We start from the raw sequence: 14,886 nt of genomic DNA, 5'->3' as shown, positions 1-14,886 counted from the left end.
TCTCCTCCCCTTACTGGACACTGCAATTCAAAATAATAGCAACAACCCTGCAAGTAATGGGCCAGAGTACTCACTTGATACCCACTAAAGGAGGGTTTAGATCACTAGCTCTCAGTTACCTTTCAAGAAACATCTGTTTCACATGAGCCCGTTTAAAGTGCATACATCTGTAAATAATAAGCCTGTGTGTGCACATAATTTAATGAATTAGGACATAAAAAGGAATTGAACAGTAGGGGCACAGCAATTACAGTAAATGCCCATTTTGTTAAAAACGTATTGTTTCCAGCTTTCACTTGGAAACCCTTTTATTATACTGCGGGTTCTGGGGCTTCCAACCTTCCTCATTCCCCCTCCCTGCAAAGAGCATGGGAGTTTACTTTGAAGAGTTGGGAGAAGGAAGGAAACCCACGTCACACAAAGCTGAGAGGGGGACTTCGATCCACTTTCTCCTACTCCACGGATCCGGGCGCCTGAACTGCTCTGTGTCTGGGGATTCCCATCTGTAAAATGGAGCAATAACAGTGCCTTTCTCTTCAGGCTGCTGTGACAATGAGGTGACAGAATTCATTTAATGCACTTGGTACAATATGCAGATAATATGCACTTAATAAATATTAATTATGATGATGGCGGTTGTTTCGTTTTAATAAAAACCAGTCACAACTTGAAACTATTCAGGAGGGAAAAAAACCCTGGTTCAAAACTTTCTTTTGACTGAATAGACTTGTGGTTGCCAAGGGGCAGGAGGGGTGGGGGAGGGAAGGATCGGGAGTTTGGGGTTAGCAGATGCCAACTGTTATATATAGAATGGATAAACAACAAGGTCCTACTGCACAGCACAGGGAACTATATTCAGTATCCTGCGATAAACCATAATGGAAAAGAAAATGAAAAAGAATATATATATGTATAACTGAGTCACTCTGCTGTATACCAGAAACTAACACAACGTTGTAAATCAACTATATTTCAACAAAATAAAATTTTTTAAAAAGTTTCTCTTGATTGTTAATTTGGTCCTATTTCTATTTAATTTCTTCACCCCATTTCTAGGGATAGACAAAAAAAAGAAGGAAGGGAGGAGTGGCAATGTGAACGGGAAGTACCATCAGAGATTCTATTCCAAGGATATCAGAGCGAGTGCCAGAAGCCCGAGGAAATACCACGTTCTCATATTTTCAGGGCAATTTTTCAGCTGACACGTTTGTAAGGGCTTGCCATCACGGCCAACGTGGGCCTCCCAAGTTCTAACCACTCCCTCCAGTTTACTTCAGGTGTTTTGAGTGACCCCCAAATATACAAATAAGCAAAAGCAGAGACCACTTGAGATGTTCTGAATTTCAAGTTCATGTTCACTGAACTATACTCAGATATCTCCTGAGCCCCTACTGTGCGCCCGGCACTGGGTTACTAAGCAGAGCACACATATACGAGCAGAAGGTGCTCGGGGGAGAGAAAGCGTGGCATTTTCTAGAACACACACTGAGGCTTCCACAGAGTGTGGTCCGTTCCTCTCTGCCTCCCTGCAGTTTAAAATGTTTAAATAGAGTTGAAAGTAGCTGGAAAAGGTTGGAAGATACTCTATATCCATTTGAAAACCATGCAGGTGTGGCGCACAGGACTAGAATTTGTATTCTCCCACAATAGGACTGCTGCAAGAAACAGACCTCAAGTCCAGCCCACTGGGATTCTGGGAAAATCCTGGTTGAGCTCTGCAAAATAAGTGTTAGCAAAATAAGTGCTAAGTATTTGGCAAGCCCCAGGAAAAAGGGTTCCACCCAGAAGGAAAACAAGTTAAACAATGACTGAAATCACTACCCTCCAGTATTCTGTTTACATTCTCCTGCAGTCTATTTACCGTCTACATAAAGAGATAATTAGAGCTCCTGAACAGCAGTAGGAGAGAATAATAGAGGCTAAAGGAACAGGGAAATAAAGAGAATGCACAAATATTGAAAAAATATTAATAGCTGAGTATACAGAGCTGTGTTGTTCAACGCAGTAGTCACTAGCCACATGTGGCTAGTGAAAGTTAAATGAACTAGAATTAAATAGGATAAAAAATTCAGTTCCTCAGACATACTGGCCACATTTCAGGTGCTCAATAGGTCCACATGACCAGCCACCACCGTACTGGACAACACAGAATTACAGATGGTTCCCGTCCTTGCAGAAAGTTCTACTGTAGAGTGCCGGTATCTGGGGCCTTAAGGGGCGGTGTGCTTGAACACCTATATCCATTGACTCAACCATGATTAACTGAGTCCTGACCAGGTATTTACTAGCTGTACTAATACCATACGACCATATTGGGAAGACAGAGGTAAAGGACACCGTATCTGACCTCAAAAGACTTCCCAGGTTAGTAAGGGAACCCAACCAATAAAACAAAATGAAACAACACACACTAAAAAGGAGAAATGAGAAGAAACACAGAAAACAAACCTGGTAACTTTAATGGTCAATATGGTAGTAAGTATCCAAGGGTTCCCTGTAAAGTTCTTTCAACCTTTTCATAGTAAAGTATTGGAAGATTATTTACTGAGTATTAAGTCTCAGGTACTTTAAAGAAACTCTCTTATTTAAGTCTATGGTAAGCTTGCAAGGTAAGTATTATGGACCAATGGTACAGATGAAAACCACTGAGGTAACAGCAAAGGCAGCGCATGAAGAGTGCCAGCTCCACTGTACCACGCTGTACACACAGGAATGCATGGAGCACCCACCTAGAGCCCACTACGTGACCCGTAGACAGTCACTTCAGTTAGCCCACCTGTCTCCTCAAAATCTATAGTTCAACAACTAGATTTCAAACAAAAGAAACAGGTAGAACACGGTATGTAAAAATCCCAAGTACAGAACAATATATTGCACTTAAAATAGCAGTCACCCCTTCATATCTTTGGGGTATTGGTTTCAGGACCCCCACGGACAACAAAATCTCTGGATGCTCAAGTCCCTTATATAAAATGGCGTACTATTTGCATGTAACCTACACATCCACCATATAGGTTAAATCATCTCTGGATGACTTACAATGCCTAATACAATGTAGGCGCTATGTAAATAGTTGCAGATACAATGTAAATACTGTGTAAATAGTTGCCAGCTGTGCAGCAAATTCAAGTTTTGCTTTTTGGAACTTTCTGGAATTTTTTTTCTGAATATTTTCCATCTGAGATTGGTCAAATCCGCAGATGTGGAACCTGTGGATATGAAGAGCAAACTGTGTTTGGAACCACTGAACTAAGAGCATTATGTGAGAGGCTAAAATAGTCAGTTTTCATAGGTTTGGGACCCTCTAAACAAACTGCGTGGCAAGTACCAAAATATCAATGTTTCAGTGTCTCCTGGAAACTTTTCTTTTTTTAATTTTTCTTCTTCCTGTTTTTCCAGTAATGGAAGACGCGATAGTGCTGGCTGACTAGGAGGTACCACCACTTGTGCCCATCTCCAGACGAGAGTTCTGAGTGAACCAGAAGAACAAGAAAACCTTCTTTCCCATCTCTCACCTCCCTGCAATTCCTCGGCAAACACAAGAGGGACCAGGCCAGCGCAGACACTAACAACAAACAGGATGGAAAACAAGAGTAAATAGCCTCCTGGTTTCTTCCACAATTTAAAAGGCTGTGGCTTCTATGAGAGAAATAATGTCATCAGGGGAAATTCTGTGGGACAGTTCTTCACCCCTCTCTCTCTTTTCCACCTTTTCCCAAAACCAAAGCACTCCATGGTCCCTTCTTGGTATTACTGGGGCATAAATATCTTCCAGGAAGTCTTCACTCGGCTGTCAGGGGACAGGGTCAAACTGCTGTCAAACTCACCTTCTCTGAGCCTCAAGGTCCTTTTCCGTAAAAAGAGGCAAATCGTACCTGCCTCACAGGATTGCTTGTGATAATGATGTAGGTACAGTCATTAGAGTAGAATCTTGTTAAAAATTTAACCAGCCCAGAAAGCAAACTAAACACCCCACCACAGCTCTTTAAGTTGGTCTCTACAGAAGACAATCATTTATTTCGTGTTCTAGGGAACGGTTGTGATGACTGCTGCGTGTTTTTGGTCCCTCCCCATGGACAGGTAGCCGTATTGAAGGCGAGCTGGCCCATGCCGCTCCCCCAACAGCAGGTGGTGACAGTGACCGCACACCAGCACACACAGCTACCTCAGGTGACAGCCCGGCTGAGCTCTCTGCTACCAACCAACATCCACTGCCAGCCCTGGGCGCCAGCAGTGACAAACTTCCAGCCCATTTTAGCCCTGGGAGCTGTAGCCTCACCTGACATCATGTGGAGCAGAAGATCTGCCCAGCTGAGCCCAGTCCACCCACAGAATAATGAGATAATAAATTGTTAGGCCACCAAGTTTGGGGGCAGCTTGTTACACAGCAAGATGTCACAAAAACAATCATAAAGAAAGAAGTGATACAACAGGCAAGACATGGAAGCAACCTAAATGTCCATCAACAAACAAATGGATAAAGAAGATGTGGTACATATATACACAATGGAATATTACTCAGCCATAAAAAAGAAATAATGCAGCAACATGGATGGACCTAGAGATTATCATACTAAGTGAAGTTAAGTCAGAAAGAGAAAGACAAATACCATATGATATCACTTGTATGTGGAATCTGAGTTTTAAAAAATGACATAAATGAACTTATTTACAAATCAGAAACAGACTCACAGATTTCAAAAACAAACTTATGGTTACCAAAGGGAAAACGTGGTGGGGAGGGATAAATTAGGAGCTTGGGACTAACATATGCACACTACTGTATAAAATATGTAACCAGCAAGGACCTACTGTATAGCACATGGAACTCTATTCAATATTCTGTAACAACCTATATGGGAAAAGAATTTGAAAAAGAATGGATATGTGTATATGTATAACTGAATCACTTTGCTGTACCCCTGAAACTAACACAACACTGTAAATCAACTATACTCCAATAAAATCTTAAACTGATTTTTAAAAAAATATAATCTAATAGACCTAACCCCCAAGAACATTATTTAACAGACACTGGAAACATCCATACGAGTCTTCAAGAAGCAAGTTCAGAAGGTATGCACTTATTCCACTGCATAGTTTAAAATTCCGCATCGTAAACCGCACTTAGAATGGACCTCTGCAGCTACCCCCAGAAAAACTTCTTTCCTGCTCCGTACGACAAAAATGCGGAACCTACGTAATCCTCCACTTATGCACCAGCTCTGGTTCTCAGTGGGTTTTAGTTTTTTCTGGAATCAAACTCAGGTTCGAAGTCCTAAGGAGACTGTGTTTGTGTTACAGGGGGCTGTGTCACAGTGACATGTGTATACAAGCGTCTCCCGTACACTGCGAGTCCAGAGAGCAGGGACCACATGGGCTTCATCTTGGTGTGTCTGTCCCATCCCCCTGCTCCTGCCAACCCCTGAACACATCAGGGAGCCTGGCACACAGCAGACATCCAAGAGCCATTTGTTGTTTGTTTGTTTGTTTCGGTACGTGGGCCTCTCCCCGCTGTGGCCTCTCCTGTTGCGGAGTACAGGCTCCAGACGCGCAGGCTCAGCGGCCATGGCTCACGGGCCCAGCCACTCCGCGGCATGTGGGATCCTCCCGGACCGGGGCACGAACCCGTGTCCCCTGCATCGGCAGGCGGACTATCAACCAGTGCGCCACCAGGGAAACCCTCCAAGGGCCATTTGTTGAACAGCACTCTGCAAGATGGAATCCATCAGTGAGTAATTGAAATATACTGGCCCCTGACAGCATCTCTGGGCAAAGTGTACTGTGACCACCTGGAAGGTGACAACGCTCAGGTGTAAAAGCCAATTATTTGTTCCAAATGGATGCCACTGCATCAGGACCACAGTGCTGTCCCACTGTGACAAATAGGAAGGATGGTCCCCCGGGTGATGAGCCACAGTCAGAGGAACCATTTCACAGAGGAAAGAGATGCCAACTCGACAAACATGGTCTCTGTTAGTGAAGGCACGCAAGCCGCAGTGTCACGCTGAAACCAGAGAAGCTCTACTCGGGGACCTCTGTGTGTTTTCGGGGCAGAGTAGAATCCTCATTTACATTAGCTATTATATTACAAATCCTGCAATGTCCCATGCCATGGCTGTAGACATCGATCCCGTGTCAAGACAGGCTATTTCTCAGCCCATGGGCAGCGCGAGGACCACAGATGGAGAGATGCTCGCAGGGTAATGCATGTGCGTGAGCGGGCAGAGAGGCCGCCGTAAAACTCTCAGAGTGACAACTCCACAGCCTCTGGGCTGAGGGCAAGGAACTCACTACCCCTACCTCTCTAGAGCGCTCCCCTTGCACAGGTGGCAGGATAACCTCTGTAAGGCCATTTAGGACTTGTGCCGCTAGAAACCCAACATGGGTTTCTGGAAACTCTGGCCCAGGAAGCAGAAAGACGGCCTTCATCTGCATCCTCCGGCTTTCGCAGCGAATCCAAACCCGTTCATCCTGTCTCTAGTTCCCATTGTTTCCTCTGATAAGCAGGGCCCCAGTGAACAATTAAAGCTTTCAATAAATAATCTCTAAGCACATTCATTTGATTGACTGTTATTTGATACAGCAGTTAGTTTCAATGGGGCAGTTAATATTGATCACATAAAGTACTCCAGACAAACATGAAACAGTTCCAGAACTCCATGGATTATTACCCTTTATCTGCCAGTCATCCGGGTTACTTGTAATGGTCACGGAATTTAAAATCAATAATAACAATTAGTGTTCTGTACACCAAAACAGATGAATCATGTGAAGTGGGTTTTCATACAAGATCAAAGGTAAAGTGTGCCCATCACGTGGGAGAAGGCTCTCTGAGTTTCCAGGACACACTTGGCAAGGTACTTTCAGGCAAGTCTTCAACACAGCCAGCAAGACAGAAAGAACGGTATTTAGGAGATGTGATCATAAAAACGCACGTGAAACCCCTGACTGTCTTAATCCAAAAAGATGAAGGGTAAAAGATAAAAGTGATCAAAATGAATGCTAACAAACAGTAAAATTAATGGGACTGGGAATTTACTTCCTCTGAGATACGCTTCTAGCTACCTTTTCCCGCTTCCAATTCACAGGCAATAATCGTGATTTTTTTGTAATAAAATGGCAACAACGGTATTTTAGCTCCACAGCACCACTACTGTAATGTCTGGATAATTAAAATGCAAAGCAACAGAGAAATGTTTCATCATTAAACTGTAACCATCGCACTATGTGAAATCATCCATCCCAAAGACTTGTTTTTCATCAATTATTTGTTATTTATCTGATGTAAATATAAGGACTAATTAAAATGTATGCCTTTTTACACAGCTTCTTGTCATTAAAGCCAATGAAAGCATTCTGAGGACCATAATGAAATAATTATGTTTGCCTTTAAGAATTCTCTTCAACACCACATGGCAGTACTGAGCTAAATTAAAACATCAGGAACTAAATTTCGCTTGCCTCCATTTCCGTTTTAGTTAATTACACCCCCAAGGGTTCCAATAGGCCAGACCCTGAAACATCTTTTGAAGCTGAAACAGCCTTCAGATCATCAGCCTTTTTATAATCATGAACTCTGATGATAAGACAAAGGTACCGTACCCCCAAAGCTTTCATATTTTTGAGAAGAGTTATTACTGAGGTCTTCGTTTGCTCTGAAAATTAGGGAAGTATTAGGATAAATGTGATCCAAAGCTTCGTTTTCAGGTTAGCTGATACACTCATCTTATCTGGTCTTATCTGCATCATTTCTACCACAGTATTTTGAATTTAGCTATTTTTTTTTCCTGATTTGATAACATTTAATCAGTGGCGAAGAGTAATTGATTATTATCAACAACAAAAACATTTCACTATATCTGAGTAGAATCAGGAGAAAAACTCCTTATTCAATACTCAAACTTAAAAAAAAAACAAAACAAAGAGCAATCTTCAAGAGTACACTGTGAAGCCATGAACTTGAAAAAATAAAATAGGACCCTTTCATTAGGATTTCTCCTTCTCCAGACCTCAAATTGGTGACACTCGTAAAGGCAAGAAAAAATAGTAAAAAAAAAATTTTTTTTAATCTGAGTTTAAGAGAAAAGGAAGAAGGAAAGAGGAAAGGAAAAACTGCCAGGCGGTGTCAGGGCTGGTGGCAAATGCAGTGGCTTTCACCTGCTGTCAGATGATGCCAATGGGATGGGAACGCGGTGTTTAGAAAAGTAAACAGGAGTCCCAGGGATTAACTCTGACAATGTGAATTCCGCCCATCTGGTTCTGTGTGGAGAGTCAGCAGGGTTCACGGGGGGATGATATTTGACTGCCGGATAGACTGTCTTCCGAGACATCAGAGGGAAACGGTTGACAGCTGCGAAACAAGGATCTAGTACATGACAACCTAAAATTGCAATTATAATCTCAGAATCTGCTTTTATTAAAACCACACCCAGGTCAGTCTTTGTTCCGTTTAGAGAAATTTCCTTTCGGGAATGAGGGACATCGTCACCCACGATCAGCCTTGTTAAAATCAGCTCCCCCGCCCCGTCGCAGCTCGCTTCATCAGCTGCCGGGGAGCCTGTGCTCTGAGAGAGGAAACGCTCAGCAAGGCTGGGTCACCTCCTGACGTCAGTTCCTGTTATCCTGCCTTATCGTGCTGGGGACCAGGAGTCTTATCTTACGGAATGGCCCCCCTTTCAGCTCCCCATCCTGCAAGGCCAGAGAAAAAGCAAGTCAGCGGTTCCACTGCCTGTCTGAATTCCCAACTAAGAAGCTCTGAAAGCTCCAGATAAATAATAGAACACTTGCAGGCTCACCCTCTGCGGCTGCCTAGGTGGAGAGAACTTTTGCAACTTTATTTTTTATTCATCGGAAGGGGTTTAGGGGCTGGGATGGGACGGGAATCATGCCTCTTAGTGATGAAGCAAGGAGGCGGGAAGGAAAAGAGGAGCATTCAGGGCGACATATTGAGTGATTAGATTGTGTTATTAGATCTTACAGATGGGCAGGTTATCTCATCTGCTATTTAACAAGAGGTGCTTGGGCCAAGCCACTTACAGACCGGATACTGATAAATCTGAAACTGGAGTTAACTCTCCTCTCTCCATCACCTCCAACTCCAACTTTTTATGAAGAAGCTGGCCAAGAACTGATACAGATTTGTTCACAGTGATTCAACATATAACTCCACCCCTCCCCCACTCCCAATACACACACACACACACACACACACACACGCTGGCATCAGAGCCGCGGTCATAATACTTAAATCCATATTGCAAGGGACGCCTCCTATTTACAGATCTACATTTTGCCACAAAAGGAATTCGTGTTCAGAAGAATGACCAAGAGGCACAAGGTGATCTTCAGTCATAACAGAAAAATTAAGCTGTGAGTGCTCCAGTTAGACTGACCAGCAAGTCCAAACAAAGGCTTTCTGTGCCACTCCTGGGTGCAAGGGGCAACCCTAGGAGATGTCATAATATTGAAATATCTGGCATATTTCAATGGCTTATGTGGGAGTTGTGGCAGTATAGTTGAAAGTGGGTTATTCTAGAAAATCTGAGATGTATGATTGCCATAACTACCCTGTAATTTGAAAGGCAAGATTCTACATTAGTATCTTTTGGAAAGGTTTTTAGCCCAGATTTTTCTGATTAACCTTCATCAAAAAACTCCCATTTCCGAAATAATATAGTTAATTGATAGTTAACTGAATTTATATTAGAACATTTAAAGTATAAAAATGTCATTTAGGGAGAAATTTATTGGCACTTTCATGTAACTCAAACTCTATAGAAGATTCTTTTTAAGATGTTCTAAAATGGAACAGTGCATTCACTGTTTCGTAAGTCCTGTTCGACTCGAAGAGTTTTCTATTTTGCAACTTGGTTTTACATCTTCATCTACCTCGCAGACAGTAACTTTCTAGTTAAAAAATTCCCAGCCTTTAAAAACATTTTTTTCGATTTTAAAGATTCTAAATTCCTTGACAGCAGAATTTATAATCTTCATCATTTATCACGTACTTCCCTTCTGAGATTATCTATGCATTACATTTCACAAGAACGTAGAAAGGAGAAAACGGTAAGGTTTTCTTTCATTTTTTAGCCATCTCTGGGGCTTAACATGTTGAAGGGAAATTATAAGCACCTGATATCCAGAAGAACTGTCTTGTGTGCTTTAAAGCAAAGTTCGTGACAATACCGACTGGTTATATATGGTCAGAGCCAGGCTTCCAAAAATGAGAAGAAAACTTCTGGTTCAGGTCAGCGAACCTATCAGAAATTGCGCTGCTGGTCATTTATCTACTAAGAGAAGAAAGGCCTAGTTCCGACGCGAGGGCTTTGCATTTGGGCTGGGAAATCAAATGCTACCAAGAGTTTCCACATCCATTCCACAGCCTAAGCTTAAGGGACACATGACTACCACTCCTAGCATTCTGATCTATTTTGGGGGCAGTCTATCCTTTTCTGGTGATAAAATGTAAACTTCTGCATTTTTTCTTGTAAGTTGCACATCAGTGCTTCCCTACCCAAGTGCCGAGTTACCTGGATACAGAAAAAATTTTAGTAATTATTTTTTCCTATGGGGAAGGAAAACTTTGTGAATCTTCCACTTGTTTTCAAACGGCCCTGCCCTGCACTCCCTGAGATTTAGGTAGAATTCCCTTTTCTTTTCTTCTTTCTGATGGTGTTAGTTACCACTGTCATGTGGCCGAGAAGCAGAAAATTATGTCCTACTTTAGAAAAACAATTGAGCCTTTTCACTGAAATATTTATTCAAAACCCCATTCAGTTCATACGGTGGCTGTCAGCCTTTATTTAGTCTCTCTTTCAGAGGGTATCTTTGATTTTGCCACTTTGACCCCAATTTATATCTCACTAGGAGAGGATTTAGATACTGTTTAATACTTAAAATTCAGGTCCCAGTGCTTTGGAAAGGAGACGTCTTTCCTTCCTAAATCATAACATCGATACTGTTTGTTTTTAAAAACAGATTATTTCTCCTTAGAAAAGAAAATCTGTTTTTCCTTTTTTCTTTTGATGTGTTAGGAGCAGGGTGAAGACAGGGAAAAGGGCCAAGAAGTTGTCACACTCATGATTTCACCGAAAGCAACTACTATATTTAGACCACAAATATTAGGCTTTATCTTATGCTCACTGAGCAATTAATGCTGAAAACATCTGGAGCAGCCTAAACCCAAGGTAATCCACGAGGCACCTGAACAGAGACTTAGTGACTCTGACACCTCCAGGGGCCGTCTTAAATCATATTATTTACACTATGTTCCCTTAGTAACTCGCTACTCCTGCCTTCGAATTTTTAGAGGCAATTCACAGGCCCTACTTCAACCGACAGCTGGTTGGCATATCATTTTTCTGTCTTAAAATTAAAAGGGAAAATAAAGAGAATATTCTAACACCCTTCAAAGAATGCTTCTGGTGTGTTGTACATTCAAAGGGTTTACTCCAATTCCTACACACACACAGAGACGCACACACACCACAAAAAAATAAGTAGGATCTCGAAGCAGAAAATAGTTTTGGTTAGAATTTAGTACTATTTTTTCCCTCCTGGCCCACTGTTTCCTCTGTGTTAAGAGCACAAACAGATCTGCTTCTTGTCAAAACAGTCATTGAGTAAAATGGAAAAGGTTGTGGTTTTTATGTTTGTACTTATACAAACAGGGCCCTAATATGCTTTAACTTCAAAAGCCCTAACTGGCTGTGCCACCCTGAGCCAAACACCGCGTGGCAGAGCTGTGTCAGAACTTTTATTTATGCTTAAAAACTTAAACCACTTGAACAACTAAACTGACCTGTCCTAAAGCGGTTTCTACGACTCCGCAGGGGCCTGAGCCATATTTACACTCTATTCATTTAACCTGGAGTCCGAGGGTGGGAATCCAAACCCTTGTGAAATTGACCACAGTGAGCACTAATTGCCCTGCTTACAAAAATAAGACACTGAAATTTCTGAAATCCCTTTGTCATTTGCCTTTATTTACTTTGTCTAATGCAAGCTTCTTTGATTAGCTGAACTTTGCTGTTATCAACACTTCTTGCTTATCAGCTGGCCCTAGGTGAATGACACATTCACCACTAGCCTCTCCCCAGATAAGGCAAATCCCTTGTTTAACTTGTTCAAGAACAAACAAAGTTCCCCCCCAAACTCCTGCAACTTAATAGGCACTTTTGGAGAGTTAATTACAAAAGGAAGAATGTCTACTTGTAAAACCTCTACTAGGTCTAATAGCTTGATGCCAGGGTCCTGAGCATTCTTTTTTCCTTTGTTAAAAAACGTTTCATTAAAACTTTGTCTCACAAGAAAAAGTTTGAGGGAGCCCTAGTTCCCTGAGATTCCAAATGAAACTGTTCATACTGTTTTAATTGCTACAGAGAGGAGGAGGGTAGGGTCTAAAAGATCTGTTAGTGGGTTGGAAAATTATTTTCTAACAGTTTCTTTGAGCTCTCCAGAAGGAAAATAGGCAGCAGGAAAGAAAGCATTTGAGGAGCAGCTGAAAATGAGGACGCCTTCTGAAAATGATATTCTTTTTACCGTGGTTATGGCTCTACGAAATACTTAGTCTGAAAATGATATTCTTTTTACCCTGGTTATGGCTCTACGAAATACTAAGACAGCTAGACTGTTGGCATCAGATGGTTATTGACTTTTCAGCTACAAACCTGTTTATTTCCTGGACCCCTGAAGCAAGTCTTTATTCTTAAGAAAAAGTTTCAGAAGAGGACGATTTAAATCTTGTCATTGTCCCCTCTCTCTCCTTTTTCTTCCCTCTCTTTAGATAAGCCATCACGTTATTAGGAAAACTCAATTTCTTCCAGTTAAACTTTGACCTCTTTGAAAACAAAGATTTAAAATGTCATTTTCAGGCTAATGCTCCAATGAATTGTCAAATAAAGTACTAAAAACATTTTGATAGATAGCTGAGCCATTTATCTAAATCACTGTCAGGGCAGCGATGCGTCCAGCAGGCTCCCACTACAGCCACCCGAAGGTGGGATTTTCTGGGACTGCTGGCCATTTCTCAAGCCTGCAGCCAGGCTACTGTTGACCAGTGCGTGCCTCGGCACCCTCTCAGAATCAGATAACCAAATAGTCAATATTTTTTTTAAAAACTGAGCTACCCCACTTATGTTTCCTTTCCTTTAACCGATGTCCAGGTTCCCGGCTGAACTGCAAGATATGGAAATAATGGATGGCTCAGCCCAAGGGGTGTTCATTGCCAGTAGTTTTCTAGCAAAACAGCAACTTCTTAGAGCAACAAAGTGACTCGGAAAGGTGGCAGCAGGGTCAATGCTAAGAAATATTGCCTTTCCTCCGCAAGGAAAACATTGGCGGCGGCAGCTTTAACTGGTCATTTATGAACTTCACGAGCGGCAGCAACCTTAATTAGGCTAAATTCCTTGCAAGGAAGATGTCATATTTTAATTACTTTGGACTGTTGAAACACACAAGGGGGGGGATATACATGTAACTAGTCGCTAATCCAAAGAACAGCAAAGTTAAATTCCCCTCTGCATATATCTTAGTAAAAACTGTACCAACGTTGTCAAATTGCCTCACTTGAAGAATGTTTCAAAGTCCTGTGGTCACTCTACTTTTTCCCCCCTCCACGCACATTTTCTAAAACTGTTTTCAAGGGACTGTAGGGTCGGTAAGGAGAGAAGCAGGGGTCGGCAGGGGTTGTTTGGGAAGAAAACATCTAACAGGAAATTTTCAGCAGAGGGAATCAATATGCACACCAGCACAGCACACCCTTTCAGCATTAAATCATTAAATCCTTTGTCTGGCTACCAGTGCAATTTGTTTCCAATGTCTTCATTGCATGCAAGCGAGACAATTCATATTTTTTTCTTGGTAGAAGAAGGGAAAAAATAAACCTACATTGCGCAGTGTGCCGATGCTGCCATTCGGTTTGGGTCAATCCACTGAAGCATGCTTTGAGAGCTTTCTCCTGGAGCATGCAGGAAGACGGGCTCGCAGTGTAGAAATCCAGGATTTGCCCAGGACTCACTGACAGGACATCCATACAGTCAAACATGATCTCCCCTGCACCGAATGTCTGCAAAAGTGCTTATCCTCTAGGTGTGGAGGCAAATGGCATAGAAAAGTCCACCCAACTCCATCAAACTCTGCCCCCTTTTTGGCACGTAGGCTGTTGGTCTTTTTCCCAGCCTCGAATCATGAATTATGACAGACAAGCCAGCTAAAAGCCTGTAATTGATCCAAATGATCATTTACCATTTTCCAGGCTTGCTCGGCCAATCCAGCCGGGGCGGGGGGTTCCCAGAAAGAGCCCAAGTTCTCCTTCTAGGCAGACGCCTGCAAAAAGCCTTCGGAATGCGGTGCGGATCCTACCCGGACGGTGCCCAGACCAGCCCTGCCCGGCTCGCGCGCGTCCTCGGCATCCCCGTCCTCAGGCGGCTCGCGCGGGGACTCTGGTCCCCCCTTTGGCAAAGAATAGACCCTCCTGCCTCTGAACAGCTCACTTCCTACTACTTCTGTCACACAGAATGAAAGATTGAATTGCCTAATATATGCGAGTGAACTTTCGGTGAACCCTTCCCGGGCTGCTAACCTTCAAATGACCCAGCGAGTCTGACATCACCAGCTCCCAGGATTCTCACAGAGCCGAGCACTCCCAGCAGCCCCGCCGCGCGGGCGGCCCGCGGCCCGGGCGCGCGCACCTCCCGCCCCGCGTCTCCGCTCCGAGCGCGCGGGGCCCGGGGCGCCCGGAGCCACAGGGAGGAGGAGTGCGCGCGGTCCGGAGCCGCCGGGAGGAGCGCGCGGGGCCGGGACGCCGCTCGCCAGCTCCCGCCCTTTGCGCCCCAGTTCGCGGGGCTTCGCTCGGCCGCGCGCCCCCGTCGCCCGCCCCCGGCC

General features: G+C 43.3%; 1 protein-coding gene across 5 annotated transcripts in view; it reads right to left on the bottom strand.

Moving 5' to 3' along the window:
- Nucleotides 1–14,886, bottom strand: part of RARB (retinoic acid receptor beta) — a 782,786-nt gene that overhangs the window by 172,224 nt on the left and 595,676 nt on the right. The window contains exon 1 of one of the 5 annotated variants that reach the window (XM_060298664.1): nt 14,585–14,676. The exons of 2 other annotated variants lie outside the window; for them this stretch is intronic. Coding sequence is in view for 1 of the 3 variants with exons in the window: in XM_060298663.1 (XP_060154646.1) it covers nt 13,891–14,047 (157 nt within the window). In the remaining 2 variants the exon portion in view is untranslated. Of the gene's footprint in view, nt 1–13,890; nt 14,677–14,886 lie in introns of those variants that run through there. 2 more of the 5 variants (XM_060298663.1, XM_030876426.2) reach the window with 2 other exon arrangements.

The sequence above is a fragment of the Globicephala melas genome, chromosome 4 (genome assembly GCF_963455315.2).
Source record: "Globicephala melas chromosome 4, mGloMel1.2, whole genome shotgun sequence".
Lineage (NCBI taxonomy): Eukaryota > Metazoa > Chordata > Mammalia > Artiodactyla > Delphinidae > Globicephala > Globicephala melas.
The sequence above is the reverse complement of the archived record's forward strand: the minus strand, read 5'-3'. Positions and strand labels throughout refer to the sequence as shown.